This window comes from Diplotaxodon limnothrissa, linkage group LG5 (assembly GCF_057381915.1).
Source record: "Diplotaxodon limnothrissa isolate DT_005_m linkage group LG5, D_limnothrissa_male_GT1.1, whole genome shotgun sequence".
Classification (NCBI taxonomy): domain Eukaryota; kingdom Metazoa; phylum Chordata; class Actinopteri; order Cichliformes; family Cichlidae; genus Diplotaxodon; species Diplotaxodon limnothrissa.
Genome location: NC_140600.1, coordinates 12,215,559 through 12,240,193, shown reverse-complemented (window position 1 = coordinate 12,240,193; position 24,635 = coordinate 12,215,559). Strand labels below are relative to the sequence as shown.

At 40.8% G+C, this 24,635-nt stretch overlaps 4 protein-coding genes across 4 annotated transcripts; 3 read left to right on the top strand and 1 right to left on the bottom strand.

The window, feature by feature from the left end:
- Positions 1-1,298: 1,298 nt before the first annotated feature.
- Positions 1,299-5,922, top strand: rab7a (RAB7a, member RAS oncogene family). The gene is made up of 6 exons (XM_085353862.1): positions 1,299-1,356; positions 2,937-3,015; positions 3,200-3,326; positions 3,827-4,045; positions 4,219-4,347; positions 4,455-5,922. The coding sequence occupies exons 2-6, from the start codon at positions 2,963-2,965 to the stop codon at positions 4,548-4,550; spliced, it is 624 nt and encodes a 207-aa protein (XP_085209988.1). The 5' UTR covers positions 1,299-1,356; positions 2,937-2,962; the 3' UTR covers positions 4,551-5,922.
- Positions 5,923-6,113: 191 nt separating this feature from the next.
- Positions 6,114-8,348, bottom strand: hmces (5-hydroxymethylcytosine binding, ES cell specific). The gene is made up of 7 exons (XM_085353861.1): positions 8,196-8,348; positions 7,817-8,038; positions 7,337-7,480; positions 7,031-7,225; positions 6,682-6,836; positions 6,413-6,605; positions 6,114-6,321 (listed from the first exon to the last, which is right to left on the bottom strand). The coding sequence occupies exons 1-7, from the start codon at positions 8,346-8,348 to the stop codon at positions 6,130-6,132; spliced, it is 1,254 nt and encodes a 417-aa protein (XP_085209987.1). The 3' UTR covers positions 6,114-6,129.
- Positions 8,349-9,851: 1,503 nt separating this feature from the next.
- On the top strand, positions 9,852-14,655 carry LOC146631680 (tubulin monoglycylase TTLL3-like). Its single transcript, XM_085354831.1, is given in 15 exon segments — positions 9,852-9,957; positions 10,584-10,681; positions 10,773-10,944; positions 11,035-11,090; positions 11,207-11,335; positions 11,420-11,534; positions 12,213-12,317; positions 12,404-12,593; positions 12,701-12,847; positions 12,926-13,148; positions 13,150-13,172; positions 13,826-14,085; positions 14,234-14,409; positions 14,499-14,524; positions 14,526-14,655. Coding segments are annotated over 15 exon segments (1,956 nt in total).
- A 739-nt stretch (positions 14,656-15,394) lies between these two features.
- On the top strand, positions 15,395-20,621 carry uqcrc1 (ubiquinol-cytochrome c reductase core protein 1). Its single transcript, XM_085353859.1, has 13 exons — positions 15,395-15,496; positions 16,448-16,588; positions 16,708-16,794; positions 16,918-17,047; positions 17,276-17,474; positions 18,051-18,130; positions 18,235-18,350; positions 18,509-18,652; positions 19,071-19,231; positions 19,329-19,414; positions 19,734-19,822; positions 19,957-20,032; positions 20,126-20,621. The coding sequence occupies exons 1-13, from the start codon at positions 15,434-15,436 to the stop codon at positions 20,188-20,190; spliced, it is 1,437 nt and encodes a 478-aa protein (XP_085209985.1). The 5' UTR covers positions 15,395-15,433; the 3' UTR covers positions 20,191-20,621.
- The last annotated feature ends 4,014 nt before the right edge of the window (positions 20,622-24,635 follow it).

The window sequence follows — 24,635 nt, the reverse complement described above, 5'->3', positions numbered from 1 at the left end:
ACCTCAAGTTAAAACCTTCCTGCCAAGTTTCCCTATTTGTCAAGTACGTTGGATAAACTGACAATGGTTATGAAGTTTCAGCTTTTAACAAAAAATCTTAAGTAAAAAACAAACAAACAATAATCATAACAATAATAATCTGATGAACTGATGGAAGATCTTTAAAAATGAGGTGACATTGGACAAAAACAACTTCAATTCTTATAAGTTATAGATTTCAACAAAATATACGACATGGTTGGATGGGTAATTTTAACTTCATAGTTATAGAAACTCCGTAACGAAATAAAATAGTGGAATTTCATAATAAGAATAAGTTTCCTTACTTTCATCATTGAAGGGTAGTCAAGGTTGTTTATTTTACTCCATATAGCTCTGTTCTAGGATGCCCTCTGGACCCAGTGGAGGTGGTGAGTGACAGGAGAACGGCGGCTAAGCTGTCATCCCTGATGGACAACATCTCCCACCCCATGCAGCAGACTGTGACAGCACTGAGCAGCTCCTTCAGTGGGAGACTGCGGCACCCACGGTGTGGGACGGAGAGATTTCGCAGGTCTTTCCTCCCCACTGCTGTCAGACTCCATAATAAAGACTTTAACTGATCAAGCACACACATCCATACATATGCAATAATACTAAGTGCAATAATCCTTTCTGTCATCGTTGTATTTTTACTCAGTTGTATATAGTATTTGTATTTGTATTCTATTTTTATCTTATTGTATATTTATTTTATTTTATTCTACTGTATATAGTATTTTATTCTATTCTGTACAGTTGTGTACTGTATTTATTCTTATTGTATTCTAATTTTTGCCTCATAACTTTTGCACTGTCCACTTCCTGCTGTGACAAAACAAATTTCCCACGTGTGGGACTAATAAAGGTTATCTTATCTTATCTTATCTTATCTTATATAAAGGTCAAAGTCCTTCCATAATGTTATATATACAGTATGGGCAAACATTAGCAGCTGTGTGTCACGGTAGCGCGTGACGTCAGCGCTCATGACGGTTCTTGTTTTGGAGGAAGTGAACATAGCTCCGCTGAAAGCTAGCACGCTAGCTCGACAGGAAAAGCGAGCGTCAACGGGAACTGGACAAGAGCATTTTACCAAATCGTTAGACGAAGGGAGTTAAACTTCGGCACTGGCAGTATTGATTTCGATAAAAAGGGTCATTTGAGGGGCTCGTTGTGAGAAATAAATTAGCTGTCGACGCTGTGTACGTGTTGTTTTGTTACGCCAGACATTTGGAGGAGCCGTTAGCTTGCTCGCTAGCCTGTGCGTTAGCCTTCCAGACGAAGCAAAGGAAAAGTCCACTTTTGACATCTGTTTGTTGAAGGACCACTGCCCAGGTTGGTTTGTGGTGACTTTGATTGTTTATTTTAGTGATAGCATATGATAAGAGTATAGATGTCGTTATCTAAGTTTTAAATTGGTCAATCAGGCTTGCGTAGCTAACGAAACGTTAGCAAAAAATCAGAAGTGTCACAGATGTGGTAGCTAGTTGACACTGTCCAAAAAAGAAAAGGAAAAACGCCCCAACCCCCATTGTTTTGAAATTATGTTGTATTTATTAATGACAGTGTTTTCAAGCTTCACCCTTTTGTTGGATTTACTCAATTAACTATGTAGCATTTAGTGTTTTAAATGTAATTTTTTTCTGACTAGCTAGCCCCTTGCAAATACGTTCAAAGTCTTCACGACAGTTTGCTTCAATGCAAGTGCAACATTGTTTTACAATGTATAAAGTGAAAATAACTATAGTTAGCCGGATTTACAGTTGAGTCCTTATCGATGGATCCTACCCCTTGGTGCACCGAGGCCAGCTAAAGTACTTATTATGCTCAACATGCTTGCCAAGTCATGGTTCCGTTGGTCCTGTGTTTTAACCATGTGATCAGTCGCTGACACAGTGTCATGGGGCACAGATTATGAGAGCCGCATAGCGCTATGCTAGTTTTGCCTCGAGCCGTGGTTACTTGTTCTCATAATGGGGTGATCTGTGAAACACAGCATAATCTGTGATTAGGCTCTGTACCTTCTTTCAGTAATGTTGTCTCCAAGATAAAAAAAAAAAAAAAAAATCCCGATTGGACTGATAAAACCTTTCTGTAATTGAGTTTGGACTTTGGTCACTACAGCAGTGAAAGGTAGTTATTAGTACGTAGCACACTCGGTCCAAGTCGGAAATGCTCAGTGATGTCTTGAGCAGGCACAAAGGATGAGGATATTTGACATCTGGATTTTAGTTATACACATACAAACAAACGAACTAGACTTGTGATCAGCAGGGTCTGGGATGTTTATTGCAGCTCTTGGATTTTGTGTCACCCCTTAACAGAGATTAAACAATGAGAGGAGGATGTACTACATTTGAGGGGGGTGGGGGTGGGGGGGAGAATAGAAAATGGCTGACAACTATAATACATTGTCCCATTTCCTCAAATTTAACAAACGGGAACTGTTTATTAAGACTTATGAATTAAATTGTGAAGCTAAACGGTGTGCAATACCTGCCTTGTATTTGGATAAATGCATATTTCAGAGAAGACATCATCAAAATGAATTCATACCCATTTTGGAGTAACTGGGCATGCTTCAATTTCTTTTGACGTTTGTTTTTATAAACCTCCAAGAATGGTTGCTTCAAAATGAAACAATGTAGTTTATTCCATTGAATGGTGTATATGAAATATATAAATAGAACAAAATGAATACTTTACAGCATAACAAAAAGAACCAAATGTCAGCTCAGATCAACGGCCTCAACATTGCATTGTTATATTTTGAGCCTCGTGGTACAGTGTAGCCGTTTTCTTTGTTACCAAAGTGAAGAAAAGACAAGTACAGGAGCAGTTGGTGCACTTAGTCTTAGTCTCGTTTGTCTCATTTAAGCTTTTCTAGTGCTTACTTCTCTTCTCTTCTAATAAAGTTTGTTGTCTTCGCGGCTGTGGCACAATGACGTCGAGGAAGAAAGTATTACTCAAAGTCATCATCCTTGGAGACTCGGGGTAAGTGATGCTGAGCAGCTGCTTCAATGCTAAAGGGGTCTGAATAATGGCTCACTTCAAATTAGACACCAGTAGGAATAAGTAGGATTTATAAGCTTTACAAATGAGTTCATTGTGGTGATTTTGTTTCGTTTGTTTCTTCCCTTCATGTGTGTTAAATATTGTTCTGCAATTTTTGTTCTAGAGTTGGGAAGACCTCGTTGATGAATCAATATGTGAATAAGAAGTTCAGCAACCAGTACAAAGCCACAATAGGCGCTGATTTCCTGACAAAAGAAGTAATGGTGGATGACAGACTTGTCACAATGCAGGTACTGCCAAAATATGCTCACAAGAATACTGAAAAACTGAATGGAAATGTTAAGTCTTATGTACCATGGCAACTTTGTTGATAAAGCACTTTATAAACAGCTGCAGCGGACACAAAGCGCTATACACAAAAATGAATAAGTACATTGAAAACAATAAAAAAGAAGTAAAAATAGGCAACTATAAATCAGTTAAAACAACTAAGATCAATGTCTCATGCTGGGTCAAAAGCCAGGAAGTATAAATGCGTTTTAAGCTGAGTTTTGAAACTGGACAATGTAGGTGACCGTCTGACCTGCAAAGGCTATTAAACTAGTTATACTTTTTTCTCATTTTTATTTCTTAAAAACTACAAAAAAAAGTGAGAAACTCAAATTAGGGGTAAAAGTTAGATGTGGTTAATTTCAACCATACAAACCAGTGTTGTTGGGGTTTTTTTTGTTGTTTTTTTTAAATTTCTGTTTATTTGGGGCCTGTAAGCATAAAGATTCTTGTCTCTTAGATTTGGGACACAGCAGGTCAGGAGAGGTTCCAGTCTTTAGGTGTGGCATTCTACCGTGGAGCAGACTGCTGCGTCCTGGTGTTTGACGTCACTGCACCCAACACCTTCAAGACCCTAGACAGCTGGAGGGACGAGTTCTTGATTCAGGCCAGCCCACGAGACCCTGAAAACTTCCCCTTTGTGGTGCTGGGCAACAAGATCGACTTGGAAAACAGACAGGTGTGTTCAAATGTAACTGTGTCAGACGTGTTACATCATGTAAGTGATGCATCATCTTTTATCGAAAATGTGTGACAGGTGTTGGTAATTTGTCATACGAATGGCTTAATGAAACAAGAATAACTTGTGTTTTGCCAGATGTTTTTAACCTCACCATCTTCTTTGTGTTTCAGGTAACAACCAAGCGAGCACAAGCTTGGTGCCAGAGCAAGAACAACATCCCATATTTTGAAACCAGCGCCAAGGAAGCAATCAATGTGGAGCAGGCCTTCCAAACTATTGCACGCAATGCTCTTAAACAGGTAAGGTGATGTCAGCAGGAAAGCTGTTGGGCAGTTTTAGACACACAACTTCATGGAGACTGAGCTGTAGAGCTGCACACAGACTCTGTTACCTTGTTTGATTTCAGGAGACCGAGGTGGAGTTGTACAACGAGTTCCCTGAGCCAATTAAACTGGACAGAAACGAGCGAGCCAAGCCGTCAGCAGAGACCTGCAGCTGCTGAGGACTCTGAAGATCTTCAGAGGGTTGTCATGCCCTCACTACCCTGTCTTGCCTTGTCTATATATCCTCTTTCCCATGGCTCACTATGTTATTCCCTATTGCCCAACATACAAGCAGCATCCCACTTATTGAGAATACTAGTATACACAAACATGCTGCACTCACCTCCTTATGTATACAAAGTACACATTTTCTATAAAAATCTAAATTTCCTAGCCCAAAGAACACCTCGAGGGAACAATACAACATTTATTTGTATTAAGCCTATGACTTCCCAGTGTTTTCTCATACTTTTTCATGGCAGTGGTGGTATGGGCTGATCTCACTTGGAGTTCTATGTTTATCAATGCTTTCAGTCCCAGTTTTGGTTGTAACAGTTTTTATTTGAATATGTCCAAGTGGGAAATCAAAGCATTACTTCTTTAGTTATTTGTATTTCTAATTTAATTTAAACTTTTTTTTTTTTTAGTGGTTTTCTTACTTTCACAGCCCACTGCTGCTGCATGAATAGTAGAAACACTGCTCCCCCTTCTTACTCATTTGTGTTGTGGCTTATGTTAGTTTCACTCTGAAACACTTGTTAATGTGGTTTCACTTGACCTCAAAAATCTTTAAAAAACATAATTCTGACACTTAAACAGGGATACTGTGTAAAAGTGTAGATGATATCATCATACTGCCTGCTGATTCTTAGTAATTGGTATAGAATTGGAAATGCAGATCAATAACAAGTCCATTAGACAAGTGTGTACAGATTCTTTTTTGCTTTCATCTTCGGTAACTGAAAACTTGCTGAAACATCTCATTTTGGAGCCACAATAAACACAATTGTAGCTCAGGTTGAGAACATTGTGTGAATACAGACTCAGTTCCTGCGTCCAAGTGCTGTTCCTCTGCTGGGGAAATGAAGGTTGTAAAATTCCAGATAGAACATTTGACATGAACCAAATCAAGACAGCATGTCAGTCTACCAGATAGTCCTAGAGGAGAGATTTTTCTCGAGTACAAATTGTCATTCATAACCCAGTACTATTAGCTAGTACATTTCTTTTTATTGTCAACTGTTGCAACTTTGTATATTTGCAGACCTCTCAATCATTGTGTGGGGAAAACATAAAGTTGTGTTGTAAATCTCCATATCTGACTCTGCCAGATGCTCGTGTTGGCATACGATTCAAGTGCTTGACATTTCTTTTAACTGATCAGATCTTTAACTGTCTGTTCGTATTATTTTAAAACTTTGAAACAAGATGACATACATACTGTAACTCTGAAGGACAAATGTGGGGGGGAGTGTTGGCATTCATCATTATTATATTATTAATATGATAATGCATAGCATTTACATTGTTTCAAGTAATAAGGGTAATAAAAAAAAAACCTTGCATTATTGTGTCTGACATTTATTGATGAACTCTTAAATTGTTGTAGAACAATGAATTACATTTAAAGTATTCATAAGTACAAGTTAAATTTTCTTAAAAGTTTAAACTTTTTCTTATACAATTGTACAGCAGCAGAGTACAACAAGTAAGGCATGAATGGTCTTTCAAACACTGTCGAGTTTTCAGTTCATGTATTTACTTTGTTCTTGGTTTCTTGTTGGTTCCCTGAAGCCACTGCTGAAGTCCTCCTGCAGACTTGCGCTGATTCTGTGGCTTGCTTGCTTGCTCTTCTTTACTTTCACTTGTGTGGGACTCCTTCCTCTTTGAAGGTGAACTGCTCGACAGCCAGCTTGCCATCATCTTACTGCTTGCTGTGGACTTGGGTTCCTACGAGTGAAAGAGTCAAATTTCTCAGCTGTAACTGCTCTTGTTAGTACAAAATGGCTAAAATTCCCAACCACATCATTATATCTGATACCTTTTTGCTGTTGAGATCCACTGGTTGGAGGCATTCTGGAGAGTTGTTGCGCGTGTTGTTGACAAACGAAGAGACGGGGTGAAAAGTCAAAATATTTTTTGACTGGAGCAGTTTGAGAGCTTCTAGAGACTTCACCTCCCCAAAATCCAGCCATTGCCTAACCTCTTCCTCCCCATCAAGGATCGCTGGCATCCTAAAAAGCAGTCACAATGATTTATGATTTTACACAGCACGAATTAAGAGCATGTTTCCTGGTCTGGGATTCTTACCTATCATGGATGCTTTGCAGATTTGGGGAAGCATTCACAGTTATTACACTATATGAGTAAAGGGGTTCTCCACCTCCAGGTGGTGTCCAGCAGTCAAACACTCCTGCCATAGTTAGCAACCTCCATCCTGTCCACTCACCTGCAGCTTCTCCTCCCTGTTAAATACAGAGTATAATGGGGATTTCAACAATGCAACAGAAACACCTGGTGGACACATGCACATTTTTATCTTGGCTCATCTCCCACACAGGAAACTTAATATCCGCCTAAGCTGCATTCTCTCTACTTTTGAAGTAGATGAAAAAAATGTTTGTGGAGCTTATATTGCAACAGAAAACCCAAAGCAAACCTTCATCAAACCAGAGGAGGCTTTGGCTGGAGGGCGCACTGACTCAGAGTCTGAGTTCTTTCTTTTCTCCTGGCTGGGTCCTGACTGAGTCTGAGGGAAGTAGATGAAGAAAGGCTGCTTGCCTTTTTCAACCTTTTGCCACTCATAGAAACCATCAGCTAGAATGACACAGCGCTGTCCTTTCAACATAGGGTCCTACAGGGAGATGGTAAAATGGTTAAGACACTCCTATGTAACAAAAACCGACAAGTAAAGCAACACGTGATGCACAGGAAATGTAACATCGCTTGCTACTAGGTAAAGCACCTTGTAGGACTTCTTCTGCAATATATTCTCACTGCGGCAATTGCTGGTACTGTATTGCATCTTGCTGGGGTCACTCTCCTTAAACCATGAGGGTACCAGACCCCACCGCATTGAGGCCAACACACACTTATCCACAGGAGCATCCTGAAGACAAAAGACGGACACAATATTCAATGAAAAAAACCCAGAAGGACAGAATATGTTTTTGAAGCCTGTAATATTTAATACATAGTCGGTCAACAGACACAAGAAATACATTAGCAAATGTTAACATCACGTTTTTAAGTTCTATAACTGTAATAAAATATATAAGGTTTTATTACGAGGTTAGACAGTGACTGACTTCACCTGGGGTCCTCTACCAAAAGCCCCACTTCACTTAAAAACGTCACATCTTCCACCTTCCTCGGGCGCTTCCCCAATATAAGTTAAGCTATAACAAACAGTTGACATGTTAGCTTCTGTATACGTTATAATTACCTTGTCAAAATGCCTCTGTGACAGCAGGACGGGACTCATGGACTGCGGGTTCTTATTGTAGGAGGGTCGATAGTTGTCCGCGTCTCCATCCCTCCAGCGGGGCTGTCTCCTCTGCCCCCTTCGGTTTCTGTAAGAGCAGGCTCGTTTCAGCTCGTCAGGAGCAAGGGTGCATGCTGTTCTTCCACACATATTAAATGAGACGAAGCAGAACTTTTCCAACACCTGAGAACGACATTAAAGGTATCGTGTTAGCATGTTAGCCTGACTTTTTATCGACCAAAACATAGCTCTAGAGCCGCTGACACTATTTAGGACTACTTGCCCCACCACTTTCCCAATGTTGTGGTATATTTGACGTGCATGAAAAAGCTGTACTTACTGTATCTGAGCCACTCTTAACCTCTGAGTTTGTGTCCGAGGTGAGGTTTAGAGTTCGGTGTATTTTTGAATATAGGGCGGGTATTTTCCTGGGCAAGAGCCGTGAAGGGGGCGCGGATGTACACGCCGTGACGTACACCGGCTCTGCTTCCATCTAGCCAGAGCCAAGATGGCGGCCGTACGGAGAATAATAATAAATAAATAAAATAATAAAATAATTATTCAAATATTATATTATATTATATGATAGCTACAATGTTTAATTATAAATAAGTACCTAGCTCTTCTTTGTGCCACCAAAAAAGTACCAATACAACTGTGCAATTAAGACCACTGAAAATATTTATGACAGTGCAACAGGTAAAATGTAAAAATTAATAATAACAAAGAATGAAAATGAAGAATTAAACATATATTGCATTCCATAAAATAATATTTGGCATAAACGTAAAATGTTAAGCGATTTCCATCAACACACTAACCAAGCGGAGTAGCTAATGTTAACGCCTAAATATTGCTCACATCGCAAATAGATAAAGACGGAAATGTTAGCGGCTTTCCACGAGTTGCCAAGGCAACAGTAAACAGGTAACGGTTCAGGCTCAGCATGCGCTCCTGACACCTGTGGGTCTCAGCAGGTGAGAGGAGAAACGCGATGGTGACATGTTTTATTGGAGCAGCTTGTGAGTTTACTGTGGTTAGCTACGCTGCAATGACAAGACAATCTTGTTAGTGTCTAGACTGATATGTGTAAATATGGCTCCACTTCTGGCCTTCCGTTCAAAAGGTAACTGAAGGACATATCACACCCTGCAGGGGCATTAGACACAAACCTGACAGGTGTATCAGGTGTATCAAATTAATTGCCCACCCCTGCATTAAACCGTGTCCCCGTTTTGTGTGTAACTATGAAGCAGAGCACAATGATCCTCCTGAGGAATGAGAGCTGATGTCAGTATGGAGTCTCATCGGTCTGTCCACATGGACCAAGAGGGACACCAGACCACAGCTGGACACTGTGCTCCATGCCCAGAGAGCGGTGAGAGATACAAAACTATAAAAGCAAATGCTGCCTCTGTCTGAACTTTCCAAGGAGCAGGCAAATGCAACTGGAAATCACTGGGTTGTATTTTCTTTCTGGCTCCATCAATATCAACTAATGCTCCCCAGTTGATTCCCAGGTTTTGTGCCAGTAATCCTTACATTTATTTAAATTTTATTACCCCATTTTATTGTTAAATGTACAGATTATAACTTTAATAGAGGAAATTCTTTCAGAGGAAGCCATTATTGTTGAACTGAAACATGAACAGTATGTTTTCACACCTCAAGACAACTTGGCCTCTTTCTTCACAGACATGGCTTGTAGATCACAAATGCAGAATTAATCATGAGGTCACACTCAGGACAGGTGGCTAAGTGTTTGAATGCCAAAACTATGCATTAAAGTTTCATGAGCTTGTTCCTTGGTCTTCACTTAAGATACTAAGCCTTTAGCCTCTGGTATTACTACCCTAGTCTTTGTTATGCTGTACCTATCATGTGCCAACAACACTTGTGTTTAGTGTCCTTTATGCATTGGGGTCCCCCCCCCCCCCCACCCCACCCTCCCCTCCCCCAGCTTGCATGATAGTTTAATAGTTGATATGATAGTTGCATGGGATACTCTTTGTGTTACACGGGGGAATCAGAGGCTTGTTCGAGATGGACTGCTGGGATACAGAAAGACGACCAAGAGGAAGCCAAAAGCAACCTGCAAACAAGTAGATTCACTCTGCATCTCAGAAATCAGCTTAGTGAATCATTTTCCCAAAGTTGGGAAAATCAATGCTACATCAGTTAAAATGAAGATTTAAAACAAAAAATTAACAAATAGCTTAAATAAGTAAATGGCATGTAGCTCAGTAAAATGCAATGTGCCCAAACAAATATCTTGATATGGTAAAACCTAGGCTAAAATAAAAACAAAGAAAAAGAAGTACATGTTTACATAACTGAGCAATATGAGCAGCACGTTGGTGTGAAGGTCCTGGGGGGATTTCTACATGTAAGGTACATGTTCTCCCTGTGTCTGCATGGGTTCTCCAACTTTCTCAGGCAACCATTAGGTCAGCTGGAGATTCTAAATGGGCTCTTAGTGTTGTAATTTTTTAAAACATTTATTCATATATATTTTATGTTACATATTTTGCATAGTGTTATTGTTTTTAGGTTGTGGTGCATCTATTTAGCCCTCCGGTCGACTCTGCTGCTGTAACAATAGTAATTCCCCACCTCTGGGACTAATAAAGGTTATCTTATATTAGGATTATTGTCCAGCCAATAAATGCAGTCAATATATTCTTTTCAATGACTGGAATGTGATTGTTTATATGGTTGTGCATGCCAGCTACCCATCCTGAGGTCTGCCGCAATTTTGTCAGCCTGCCTGCTCTTGACCTGGATAGACTGAGAGAAGCCAGGGTTGTCGTAGACAAAGCTGTCAAGGTAATCCTGCACTCCTGAATGTGTTCAAAGCGTTCATGTGTTTTCAGGATTGCGAAGCCACTGTTTGTTTGTCTGCTCTCTGTCCTCTCAGATGCATAAGGTGTTCTCGATCCAGGGCAGGTATCCTGTTATCAGGGAAGGGCTGAGGGCTAGAGGCTGGGTTGAGCGGTGTATGGTCTACTCTAAGCGCCGAGTGCGTCGCCATCAGAGCAGTAGGAACAGAACCGACTCGAATTATGCTGTGTGTAGTGATAGAGATGATGGTGAGCTAGAAGCGTGGCTGACTCAGAAGACTAATCGTGGGTATCTCTGCACACACCATCATTTTATCAACATTTGGTTCTTCTTTTCAGACAACTCAAATGATGCTGAAAAAGAAAAAGATGCTGACAGACTTCACAATGTCATGGTAAGACCAGCTTTTCATGTTGAGGAAGTATACATTGTTAACCTTGGTTAAACTGATTAAAATTACAGCCAATCCCAGATTCAGATCTCATCTCTTTCCTCTGCTCATTTCTGTAGTCTCGCCTGGTGTGGAATGAAATGGTTTACTTCTACTGGACAAACCGCAGAAAGGCCATCAACACAAAAAACCTGCATAAGGAACAGATAACTAATCATTTTTCAAAGGCAGGCAACTTGACCACCAAGGTACATTTATTTGCAGTTGTTATTTCAGACAGCCTTAGGATCCAACTCTGTGCCCCCCATCATTACTTCTCTTTCCCGTTACAGACAGGCTTGTGTTTGAATCTGAGGAAACTATATTGGTTTGATTCGGCTGACCCAGACACATTCTTCCCCCGCTGTTACAGACTAGCAGCACTAGATGAGAGGCATGCCTTCATTGGTTAGATCTCCTTTTATGTCTTTTCAAGCTTGACCTCTTGTACTGTACCTCTTTGTAATGTTTTTTTTATTTTTTCAGTTTTTATTTCTGCTTTACTCATCTCTTGTCATGGTGCTGGGTCGGTGACCCACCGTTTTGTGTTTATTAATATTATCATTATTATTATTGATTATATATTCTAGCTGAGAGGTTTTCTTCCCATGCCTCCTTGTGTGTCTGGTTATGTGTTGGTGTGCTCTCTCTATGCTCTCTTTCATGTCCCTGAGTCGGTGTCTGCAGTTCTTTCGATGGTTCCAGTTTTACTTTGAAGGTCTGTGTCTCGTCTTGTTAATTAGGATCAGCTGTGCCTCCCTTCGGTTTGCCATTTTGTGTTCCTCTGTGTGTATATTTATAGTGTGGGGTTGCCTTTGCTGGTTGCCGGTCCGTCCGTTAGTTGGTGTTCTCTGCATCTCTCTCTGCTTCTCATCCCATGTTTCTCCCTGCATGTTATCGTTTCAGGTTTGTTTATTAGTTGCCCCAGTTTAGGTTATGTCTTAGTTCTGTCCTCGCTTTTGTTTGCGTTCACCTTCTGTAAATAAAGCTCACTCGCATCTCAGCCAGTGCCTGCATCTTGGGTCCTTTTCTCACAACACCACACGGCTTGCCCCGCACACCATGACATCTCTGATCTCTGTGCAGATGACTACAGGAGGACTGCGTGCACCAGTCTTCTGAAGTACATTGTGGAGAAGGACCAATATGTTCAGGGAGAGAGAATAAGTCACACCATACAAGCTGTTAAGGGTATGACCTTTTCTCACATAAGTGTATATTACTCTGTTCAAAGAAAAAAAGAGAGAGCGATCTGTGTTTTTCGTTCTTTCCTTCAGGTAAGAAGAAACAAAGCAAACGGCAGTCTAGCCCAGTGAATATTTCCCAAACGATCAACAAGGCACTCAAAGTTTGCGAGGACTTTCTGCAGAGTCTGGAGCACAGTGACATAGACACTAACTTGGAAACACAGCAAACACCCGCACAGGAGTGGGCAGAGTTTTTAGACAGTTACTATCTAGTTGTGCAGTGAGTATGCATCACCATGTGCGTGTTAGAGAATTATCCAGAGGCTTTAGCAGACCAACATGCTCTTCTCAGTCAAGTACAACTCTGTTGTGTGCTTCCTTGCTCAGTGGTGGAGCAGAGATTGATAGCAGTGATTATTTAGTGATCCACTGCAAGGCTATGCTGCAGAGGATGAAGATAGTCAATCCCCAGCTGGAGATAGAAGGCATCCATAACATCTGGATCATCAAACCTGGAGCAAAGTCCAGAGGCAGAGATGAAAGGCCACGCACAATCAGGCCTTTCCCAGATTGTCTGACAAAGTCATGGTTGATCTGTTTTACTTTCTTTCTAGGGATCAAATGTGCTAATCGTCTTGACCAGATCCTCGACCTGGTGAAGGGTGATCCAAAACTTATCAAGGAAAACAAATGGGTGGTACAGAAGTACCTGGAGCGCCCCTTCCTTATCCATGACACCAAGTTTGATGTGCGCCAGTGGTTTCTGGTCACCGACTGGAATCCTCTGACCGTGTGGTTCTACAAAAAGTGCTACTTACGCTTTTCCACACAGCCTTTACACGCTAGATTCAATGGACAGGTCAGATGAATAACATAAGAGGTGAAAATGAGAGGAAGGGGAAGACATGAAACCAGTTTGACATTAAAATAGAAAAACAGGAAGTGAAAGGCCGCACAGGGGCAACATTATTTTGCATGCCATTTTTGGCGGGAAATTTGATTTTCCATCTGTGCATCATTTGAATAGTTGTTAACTTTCTCCTCTGGGTATAGTCAAATTCTAACATCTGCCTCCGCATACTTCAAACAAATAGAAAGCCACAGTGCACAGTCTGTAAGTGCTTCCATTGAGCTGAGGGGGAGGAAATGTGGGAATCCTCGGAATTTGTGTATTAGAAATATATGAAGAAATTATATGAGTTTTGTCAGGAGGGATTAAGCTGTTGCAAACTTCAAATAGTTCCAACTAGGTTGCAACTCATGTGGGATTTGGTTAACTATATTTACCGGCCAATTTGTTAGGTCCACTTGTTTGACTTCTCATTAATGCAAATATGCAATCAGTCAATCACATGGCAGCAACTCAGTGTACTTAGACATGTAGACATAGTCAAAATGACCTGCTGATATACAAGCATGTCCTGAGTTTGTGTCTCCTGTAACACTCTTCTATATCCTAGCCTAACAAACTCTACCTCTGTCCAATAACAGTTTTGTCTTTTATTTTTTAAGCTCCATGCACTTGTGTAATAACTCCATTCAGAAGAGCTTGAGGCCCTTGCTACAGCGGCACGGAAGCATTCCAGTAGACAATATGTGGTTGGTTGACCAGTTCAAGACATTTCTGTGCACCAAGGACCGGGAAGCTCAGTGGGATACTGTAGTTGTCCCATGAATGAAGAGAGCTCTCATCTATGCGTTACAGACAGCACAGGATCTGATAGAGTCACGCAAAAACACATTTGAGCTCTATGGTGCTGATTTCATGCTAGGTACAATGGGCCCGCCATACATGACACACTGTATTTCACATTACACTCTCTGCATTCATTTCATTTAAATAACATTTAAATATTTTTACTGTTATAAGAACAGAATAATTATCAACAGCTAACATGTTATAACATGTTCATTTTTCAGATCGTGACTTGCATCCGTGGTTGTTAGAAATCAATTCTAGTCCCACCATGGCTCCATCAACCCCTGTGACAGCCCATCTCTGTGCTGCAGTGCAGGAGGACACTTTACGAGTTGTTCTGGATCGGAGAGTTAAGCGCACAGCAAACACAGGAGACTTCCAGCTCATATATAAAAAGGTCAGGAACAGCTTTCCCTTCGTTATGCTTTATGTATATTTAAATGGAGACAATGATGGAGTACTTCAGATGTCATTTTTCATCTTTAGGCAGCTGTGAAAGTTCCTCAGTATGTGTACAACAGTACGTGTTGAGGGATTCAGAGTTAAATGCCCCTACTCGCTTCCTCCCCTGAAGTCCTCCAGCTGTGCAGTGCCAAAACACCGTTCCCCATCAAAGACAAGAGTCCCTCAGCAGAAAAAGTAAAGTCTCTTCCTAAGCTACCATTAAAGGATGTAGCTCAAAAACACCAACTGTGGGTTTCTGCCACCTCCTCGTCTTCTTTCTCTCACCCTATGATGGTAACTCAACAATGTCTGACAACAGAAGAGATGTGTAACATCTAATAAGATAACATTGTGGAAACTAGATAAACGATTTCATTTTAGTGGTGATTTTGCATTAATTACAGTTTTATATATAGAAAGCCCAAAATAATCATGAAAAGGTCAGAAAAGAAGTATGAGGGGTTAAAATATACCAACAGCGATCAGGAGGAGATAGACTGAAAGAACTGGGATTGCTTTTGTGAAAAACGGAGATCACTACACTCTCACCGGAAATCTCTTTCTAACAGAGATGGAGTAAAATGCAAAAAGCTAATGAGGCTTAGTATTATTTAATATCGCTGACATTGAGACTCGCTAATGAATTCCTCAAACAGAAGATAAACAGAATGGAGAAGCTGTCAGTAACGACAGTGAACAGGTGGCGGCGATCATGCACAGCTCAACGGTACTGTAAGGGAAGTCCACGCGAAGAAGACACATGAGCGCGCCTAGGTTGTACTAGATTGGATCAGCGGGGAACTCTATTGTGTTGTGATTGGCTGCTTTCCTTCGGCTAACGAAGTCTAAACCAATAATAGCAGAGGTGCTGGCGCCTGCATCACACTGTAAGAACCAATCACGGCGTCGTCCCTTCGACAGATCCAATCTAGCACCAACCGAACAGCCGAGACTGCCTTCTGTAACCGTACGAAGAAATGGCTGCGTCCGTATGCCGAGTGGGGAGCACTGTGGGTCGAGCCCTTGCCAAAACCCACAGAGTAAGTATCTCTTTAAAGGTCGTACAGAATACTTTGTTAAAAAATGTGGAATATATTGGCGGAATGTTCCGCAACACTAAAAGTGTTCTGGTACGTGCTAGCCAGGACGCTAGCTAGCTGTGCTATTCGCTGTACAGCTATGGAGAGTCTGTAACCGGTTAGCATTAGTTAGCTATCACTGAATGCAAGGTCAATCGGCTTATGAATCAATACATATTGTAACAGCTACCTAAAGCACTTTGTCCACTTCATTAAAGATCTTTCAAGCAGTCTTATTGTCGTTTTACTTAAATTTGGTCATTGACGAGGTAACATTTGCTATTTGTCCTCACTTGCCCTCAAAGACAAGTGAGGCTAGCACCGATAGTGTAGCGACTTTGGAAAGACACATGACTACTGTTGTTGATGCGGCTGAAGAGCCGGATAAGAACGAATACGTCAACTCGAAAATAACATGAAAACGTCGTAATAACACCCAGGTTGGATTATACTTGTAGCATAAATTCAAGATTTTACCAGATTTTGTAATAACAGTACAGTTCTGTTTACTAGTGACAGCCCCTGACATGTCATTACAGCTGTACCGTCTTAAAAAGACACTGCTCTAGAGGGATTTGGGGTTAGCCTTTCTTTTTTTGATCACTCATTCTGCAGGTGATAAAGATTGTGCTAATGAACTGATATTTATTACCTATTAGCGCATACAAAGTCAGAAAAAACATGCTTTCCTCCCAGGTAATCAGTTGTAAACACAGAACAAAATGGATCATTTTAATTAAAAGCCACCGCTAGCAGGAGAGTCCTTTTGAACTTGCAGATAGATCATTGGGATGGTACACCAAATGTTCTTATATTGGGATGTTATGTAGTATAATAAAATATAAAAGTGGTTCTCCAGAGTCCTATTTTAAAATTTATTGTTTTAATGTTTTGCATCTGTAACTTCTCCAGCCCATCCTGCTGTCCTTGAGGCGTGGACAGGCCTCAGTAAGCTATGCCCAGAGTCTGTCAGGAGCCCCTGAAACCCGTCTTACTACACTGGACAATGGTTTGAGGGTTGCGTCTGAGGAGACTGGACATGCTACATGCACTGTAAGAACACGTCATAAATAATGCTATAAGTTGGAGTTGTTTAAGCACACGATAGACACTTTTACTCATGTAAACCTCAGCATATTTATTCAGCACATGCCATCTCTTCTTTGTCACAGGTTGGACTGTGGATCGGTGCAGGCAGTCGCTACGAGAGTGAGAAGAATAATGGAGCAGGCTTTTTCCTGGAGCACATGGCTTTCAAGGTAAACTTCATGACCTTTGCTATCCTACAGGGCTATTTGTTAAAGTAGAATTTATATATCCAAAATGACAGAGGTTGCAATTACATCCCCCCCTTCAGTAAATGTGTTTTGTCTTCTTTTCAGGGAACAAAGAAGCACCCACAAACAGCCCTTGAGCAGCAGGTGGAGTCTATGGGTGCTCACTTGAGCGCCTACACCTCCCGGGAGCACACTGCATACTATATGAAGACCCTGACCAAAGACCTGCCTAAAGGTGAGAGGCAAAAAAAAAAAAAAACACAGATTCTTCTCTAGTTTTAATAATACAGTGATCGCCAAGACATCACAGTGAGATAAACTATTTAATGAGAATATAACAATAAATCAGTCATTTATACTTGGTTCTCTACTATGAAGGGAAGAAATTCCAACTTTCATTGTTTCTTAGCACCTAGTATGTGCATTTCTCCTCTTAGTTGTGAACAACATCTGTGTTTTCCAGCTGTTGAGCTGCTGTCAGAAGTCGTGCAGAGCTGCTCCCTTAACGAGGCTGAAATCGAGCAGCAGCGGAGCGTGGTCCTGCGTGAGTTGGAGGAAGTTGAGAGCAACCTGCAGGAAGTTTGCCTGGACCTGCTGCATGCCACAGCCTTCCAGGGGACTGCTCTGGGACACAGTGTGCTGGGCCCCTCCAGCAGTGCCAGGTGGGAGGAGCTGCCTGCTCATGAATATCTCTAGATTATTATTATTATGTCTTAGAACAGCTGTCAGGGGAAAGACTACTCGGGCTATTCGAGTTGGCTCAGTATAGCTTGACTTAGTTTTTAGGGTTTTCCATTTAGGTGGTACTACCTGATACCAGGTACTATTTTTACTACCTACTTGGCTGATGTTCCAAGTGATCTTAGGCGAGCTGAAAATGTGACATCAGACTGTTTGCCACCGACTTGCTAGTCAGTGGTGTCACTCGATGATTCCCGAAACCTTCACGAAAATCAAAATTGCCATTTTTGAAAAATCCAGCAATGAGGGAAATATGCTTATATTGTACTTTTTTTTTTCTTTTCTTTCTTTTTTTTGGAGCTAATAAATTGTCACCTGTTTGCTATCGCAATAATTTTTATACTGCATATAAATTTATACTGGTATTATTGCAGACAATATGATATGGCACAGCTCTAATGATAGTTGTTATAATTCTTTAACTAACACAGCAAAAAAATCACACAATTTACACCTTTATGTAAAAAAATGACTAATCTTTTATACAATGCTCACAGGAATCTGACCCGCCAGGATTTAGTGGATTACATCAACAGCCACTATAAAGCTCCTCGCATGGTGCTCGCTGCTGCTGGAGGTAGGTGTTCTTCCTCTTACGCTGTTAGGACGCATTATGGTGCATTGTAATGCTCTACATTTCCTTGAAAGCCTTGATGCTTATCTGGTGTGTTTCCTCTACAGGTGTGAGCCACGACGAGCTGGTTGGTTTGGCCAAGTCTCACTTCAGTGGAGTGTCTTTTGAGTACGAGGGAGATGCTGTCCCTGTGTTATCACCCTGCCGGTTTACTGGCAGTGAGGTGAGATGTGTTAATTAAAAAAACAAATAAAAACTGCATCTTCATTTTTTTTTTCTTCAGTATTTGTGTTTATAAAGATTTCAAAAACCTGGTTCTTGTTTAGAATGAGACGTGGGGACATTCAAAATTATGGTAAATGGTCTTCTTCCTCTCCTCAGGTCCGTATGCGTGACGATGCTTTTCCCTTGGCACACATTGCCATTGCCGTGGAGGGTGCTAGTGCTGCTAGTCCAGACATCGTGCCTCTTATGGTGGCCAACGCCATCATCGGCAGCTATGACCTTACCTACGGTGGTGGAAAGGTTGGAAATGTTATTTATTTTTTAAAATGTACAGTGTAGAACAGACGGCAACGATGAAAGTGTAACTGTAGTATTGAAATGTCCACAAACATGACATCATCATGCTGGTTCTTTATCTTTTAAGCTTTATTTGTTCTCAGGTAAAAGTGTTGCTGCCACAGTGTATAGTATATCAGATTTGAGATTTAAACTCAGAAAGGAGGATCTTGCTGAGATGAACAAGTCTTTGTTATGTCTGACAAGAAAGTGATTAAAATGTAAACAAAAAATAGTACTTTTTTTTAGTAATACTGTAATTATATTGTGAGTGTCAGCTATTGAATACACGAATCAGTTCAACTGGAAAAACTTGACTCTTGGTTTCTTCTTTAGTTATGAAGAAATATAATAACACATTCCTTTTTCTTCTCTTTTTCAGCACCTGAGCAGCCGCCTGGCTCGCCTGGCGGTGGAGGATAACCTCTGTCACAGCTTCCAGGCCTTCCACTCCTCTTACAGCGACACTGGCCTGCTGGGCATTTACTTTGTGGCCGATAAGAACAACATCGACGACATGATGCACTGGTCCCAGAATGCCTGGTCAGTAATGGTTCACGGACAGAGAGATGCAACGGGAACATTAGAGTCTGTGGTTTGTTGCTAAAGGTTTAATTCCTTCATATTTTGCTCCCTGCAGGATGAATCTGTGCACCACAGTGACAGAGAGTGATGTCGCCAGAGGCAGGAATGCTCTGAAGGCTAGCCTGGTTGGACAGCTCAATGGTACGTAATATCTGTAATGGATTATACATGTGCATATAGTTTTTGCACACCGTTGAAAACCTGGAATTTTTAGATCTTTTTCATAAGCTCCTTTCAAAAAAGTAAAGTCCTAAAACGTTTTTGAGCTGAACATGTGCAGCAGAATGAATTTGAGAGCAATGACACTACCTGATGATACTGTGTGCACTGCATCCCTGAAAGTCTCACACAGTACAGTATGTTTTAATCACAGAAAAAAAGAATGAAAACGTTCTCTTTTTATGAACTCGGACACACCACTCTCATGAATTATAAGTTGACACTCCTGTTTACCTTCTAGGAACAACACCAATCTGTGATGACATTGGCAGACACATTTTGAACTACGGCCGGCGTATTCCTATAGCAGAGTGGGATGCTCGGATTGATGTAAGTTTACTCTAAAGGACAAAAAGATCACGATGTTCTGTGTCTTCACAGCATCATACAGTACCTTCTCAGATTTGGCTTAGTCCTGTAGTCTCTCCCGGATGAGCGTTTTAACTCTAAATCTTTCCTTTCAGGCTGTGACCCCCAAGATGGTGCGTGACATCTGCTGCAAATACATTTACGATAAGTGTCCTGCTGTGGCTGCTGTCGGTGAGTTCTGCTGTACTTTTAGTCTCTTCACAGCAAGGATGCAGCTCATGCTGCAACTATTTTCTGTAACCTGTCCCTCCTTCTCTCCACCAGGCCCCATTGAGCAGTTACCGGACTACAACAGAATGCGCAGTGCCATGTACTGGCTGAGGTTCTAAGATGATTAGTTATGTGTCTCTTCTTCCTCACCCTTACTTCACCTTCCTCCCCTTATCTCTGCGAGAGTAAACAGTGGATTCTCCACATGTTGGTGTGTCAGCAAAGGCAGCCATCCAACCTCTGCTTCCCGTTTTTGTCCAACCAGCTCATTAACAGTAGCCATCAGGGGGCAGCCAATCTGCATATTTTGTCTTTAAATTGCGTTCTGGTTACATATTGATTGTACTGCACAGGTACTGCTCACCTTATACTGATTTATAAAGGGAACAGAGGGCTGACTTGAACATTGAATAATTATCAGTGTGACATAATATGGTCAGTACTGAATATCACCAGATGGAGCAAGAGTATATTTATAATTTCTGTAACATTTGTTTCTGTCCACTATTGTACATAACAGAAGCTCTCATTCCAACAAAAATTAAAAAAAAAACTGTAAAATATTTGTCTTGTGTCCCTTTGTTAGTCATACAAAAGGATTTCTTAATGATTAAATTATGTAAATACAGAAATGTTGAATATGAATGTAAACAGTACGCGTGTGCACAATATAAGCAAAGAGCTAACCTGGTCTTACTGTGAGTCGCATTCACACCTCACAATGTTTTTAAAACATAGGTTTGTAATATCAGACCACTAAGGAAAAAGTACTTTTTAAACACAGCAAGGGCTTTTCAACATAACATTTCTAAACACAGTAGTTTCCTTTAGAAAGCATCAATTGTGTTTCCGCATAAGATTTTTCAGCAGAAGGAAAAACTTTAATTGAGCCAAAGCACAAACCACTGCTGTGCAATGATGCACTTTAACTTTGCGATACTTGAAACTTATAAAATCAGGTTAAAGCTGAGGGTTATCTTCCAATTTACACACAATATAAAAACAAAGAGTGCGCCACAGAACAAGACTAGGACTGCACAGGAATGGATTGTGAGGTTAGCAAGAGAAAACTTCGTGCAGAAGAGACACCTTGAAGTCAGACTGAAGCATACTAAGGACAAGAACAGATGAGATGAAGCTACAGCTTTTTGACCATAAAGATGCTGCTCATGTGTGGAGAAAAAAGGAGCGGCTACAACCCAAAGAACACCGTCCCCACAGTGAAACACAGGAGTTGGGAGTATTATGCTGTGGATGTGGAGAAAGAAGAATATGTGAAGATTTTGAAGAAAATATCAAGCTGTAAGCAACAAAACTAGTCTGGTCAGTGCTTTGTTTTCCAACACAATAACGACCCAAAACATGCTCCTGAAGAAGACCAAAGTGAAAGTTATTGACTGACCTCATTTGAATCCCATTGAAAATCTGTGAGGTGAACAGAAGAGCAAAGTCCGAGAAGACCATCAAATCTAGAGCAGCTTGACAGATTGGCTAAAGAAGAATGAGCTGAGATTACTCAGGAGGCATGTTTGAGACTTGTTGAAATTCACAACAAATGACTGCAAGCTTTAATCCATCAAAAAGGATTCACAATTATCAATTAGCATTGGGTGGCCCAATAATTTTGCCCCTGGCAGATTTTGTAAAGTAAAATAATGTAAGCATTCAAAATAAAACTAGTTTGTTTGGAAGAGCTGTGTGGGGGCTAATATTTCTGTCTGGAGGTTCTTGGACGTTTAAAGCACTGATGATGTGGTTACTAGACTACCTTCACTTTTAAATCTAAAGTTTTTGCTGGAACTTAAATTGTCACAGTTTTTGTAGTGTTGTAAACATCGCACTTTTTACTTTTCTGAAAAAATTGTATACATTAATGAACACATTATCATTCATGTTGTTGTCCTAAACCAGACGTGCCATTTGTATTATCTGTGCTCAGACTTCAGATGATATGTTGGGTTAATCTGTGATCTTTGTCTTGACGTTTAAATTGTGGCTGTGGCCAAAGCGCAGTTTGCCTACTTCAGTTTTGCCACAGTGAATAAGTATTTGCAATTGTCTTCTAATAGCCTGTCCTTACTGCTGCCAATTGCTGCGTTTTATTAACAACGTCTTTAGAACTTAAACATTTCATGAATATTAACCCTTTACAGCCGATCGGAGCGGGCACGCTCTGTTTTGCGTAACTATTTTTAAATCCCGGTAGCTCTGCAACCACGTAAGCTAGCGCAATCATTTTTTTTTGCATATGAAACTGGAGGAGTTGTACTTACATCTTATGCCATCAGCTTGTCCTAGGTCACAGTTTCCTTCCACATATAGCTTTGCAAAAACTGCATAAAAATCACTTGCAGCAACAAAAACATGATATTCCAGAAACACGCTTCGCCGATTCGATCAGCTGTTTGTAAAACTTCCTACGTCCATCAGCGCGAACTATCACATGACCGCATGACCTGCCCGAAACCGGAAGTGACGTCATTTTGCGGAAATGTAGTTTTTTTTTACCATCGTGGCCTCGAGAGCTTATACTTGTGTTTTTAAAAGTTATGTTTGACTTCATGACTTTCTGTGTCGTTTCTGGGATGCTGAGGACTCATATTGCACTGCTGGAAATAGTTTATTTTGATGCATATGCTGTTATTTTGCAAATTTGCACTATAATATTTATTTTCGTTTTTCCTGCAGTATATAAAAATTGGTGTATTTCAAAAATAAAACTATGAAGACACTTAAAATAAATTTCCTGTGGTGGGAAACTAGTTTGTGCAACTTTTTTGTATTTACAGTTTTGAGGGATAAGCCTCTTAAATTTCTCTAACTAGAAATATATGTTAAAAAAACAAAAACGATTTTCAATTTTTTTGTAGTTTATTGCACTTTTTTGCAATTTATGTAATTACTATGCACCTAATGCAGACATATTATTAAAGTTTGGGCTATAATGGTTGTATTGATCTATAGCAACTTGAAATGCTCCCAAAAATGGCTCCACAGCATGTAAAAATATAATATAAGCTCTGGCGGACTTGGTTCTATGGTAGGTCTTAAAGGGTTAAGCGGGGCGAACAGTCGGAGAATAAAGTGCTCTCTGATACGCATCAGGCTCATTGTAAACAGCCTACGTCATTAGTCAGTTGAATGGGCAAGTAGGACCTGCTATGACGTATGTTTTATCTTGAATCACACAGATGACATCGTCTGAGGTTCATGTGCTGCTCCGTGTCATGTTGAATAATGCTGCTGGTACAACTCAGTACATCTGTTTGTTGCTGTGTGACATTACTGTGACCTGTGGGTAACTGAAACGGCTCGTAAGCCTGAGGGCCTCAAGGACCCAGCAATCGTAATCTGGCTGCACTCGTAATATATCATTAGTCGGATGAGAGTAAGTTCTTTGATGGGCCCGAATGGAGGTGACTCAGGAAACGAGATAGGCTTCGTCTTGTTGAGTTGCCCTCCTGGCCCTGTAAGACTTTTCCTCCTTGTTCTTCTCCACGGGGCTTTATCTGCAGTCACTTCTCCTTCTAACCTCTTTATACTCACCTCTTCTCCTCTGTGCTCTGTAGAAAGGAAGAAAGATGTGTTCTCACAGCATGTTCCTCTAAGAGTCAATGTTTTTTTTCCTGGGGCATAGGCGTAAAAACACGTCAAGGAGGGGCTGTCATGCAGAGGGTCAGATTGAAAAGACTGACATTAGTCAAAGAACAAGTTTCAAAACTGGCAGCCAGTGAAAAACTTTTATTCTGTGTTGTTAATTGGTATTAACAAAGACACACAAAAAAAAATTCACCTCATGTCTTATTTAGTTGCTGTGATTTCCAGCTAATGCATGTTACAGAACAGACTCACTCACACTGTTGTCAGTAAATCTAAACCAGCTCCCAACCACCTTAATGTTTCAAACTCCTTAAATACATTCAGTTAAATTAGACCAAAATGGGCATGTCTCCCACAGTGTTCTTATCACTGTCATGTTTGATGTTCACTCAGTCTGCACGGATGATTTCCAAAACATAAACTAACAAGCATGATGAAAAGATGAACAATTTATGGGACATTTCAACACCCAACAATTACTGTTTTCTCGCAGCGTCTCCATGCTTAACTTCTGAATGGACGTGGAGGTGGGCTGTGCTTTGACTCCAAATTGGGGCAACTTTTCAAGTCACTCCAAGCAAGCTATTGTGATTACTATTGTGTTATTTTTAGAAAGAATAAGATAGCACTGAGTGCAAAGGAAATGAGATGAAATGAGGGGAGGGCGATGGGGTGTAGAGATGTAAACGATAAACAGAGAGGGGAAGGGGCAGTGTCACGGCGAGGATTAAAGTGGTTGAAGACGAAGCAAAGGACGAGCGGCTCATCGTCAAGTCCAGTTCAACATCCGACCGTGTTTGGTGCACATTGCTCTTCCGGTGAAGAAGCAGAAGCTGTGAGACAGAAAATACAAGATTACAGGACATCTGAGCATAAAAAGAGCTGCTGTCTTTAACACAGAGGAGGGAGAAGTGCCTTTTTGTCAAGTTACCAACTTTTGATATTGGTGACTGAGTAAGTATTG

Bases quoted from the DNA above. Each gene is read 5' to 3' on its own strand.
- rab7a (XM_085353862.1), top strand. From the start codon at position 2,963: ATGACGTCGAGGAAGAAAGTATTACTCAAAGTCATCATCCTTGGAGAC. The intron at 3,327-3,826 runs GTACTGCCAAAA...CTTGTCTCTTAG, and splicing joins ACAGACTTGTCACAATGCAG to ATTTGGGACACAGCAGGTCA. The intron at 4,046-4,218 runs GTGTGTTCAAAT...TTTGTGTTTCAG, and splicing joins TCGACTTGGAAAACAGACAG to GTAACAACCAAGCGAGCACA.
- hmces (XM_085353861.1), bottom strand. From the start codon at position 8,348: ATGGAAGCAGAGCCGGTGTACGTCACGGCGTGTACATCCGCGCCCCCT. The intron at 6,606-6,681 runs GTAAGAATCCCA...ACTGCTTTTTAG, and splicing joins CTGCAAAGCATCCATGATAG to GATGCCAGCGATCCTTGATG. The intron at 6,322-6,412 runs GTATCAGATATA...TTTCACTCGTAG, and splicing joins TGGATCTCAACAGCAAAAAG to GAACCCAAGTCCACAGCAAG.
- uqcrc1 (XM_085353859.1), top strand. From the start codon at position 15,434: ATGGCTGCGTCCGTATGCCGAGTGGGGAGCACTGTGGGTCGAGCCCTT. The intron at 18,351-18,508 runs GTGAGATGTGTT...TCCTCTCCTCAG, and splicing joins GCCGGTTTACTGGCAGTGAG to GTCCGTATGCGTGACGATGC. The intron at 18,653-19,070 runs GTTGGAAATGTT...TCTCTTTTTCAG, and splicing joins TTACCTACGGTGGTGGAAAG to CACCTGAGCAGCCGCCTGGC.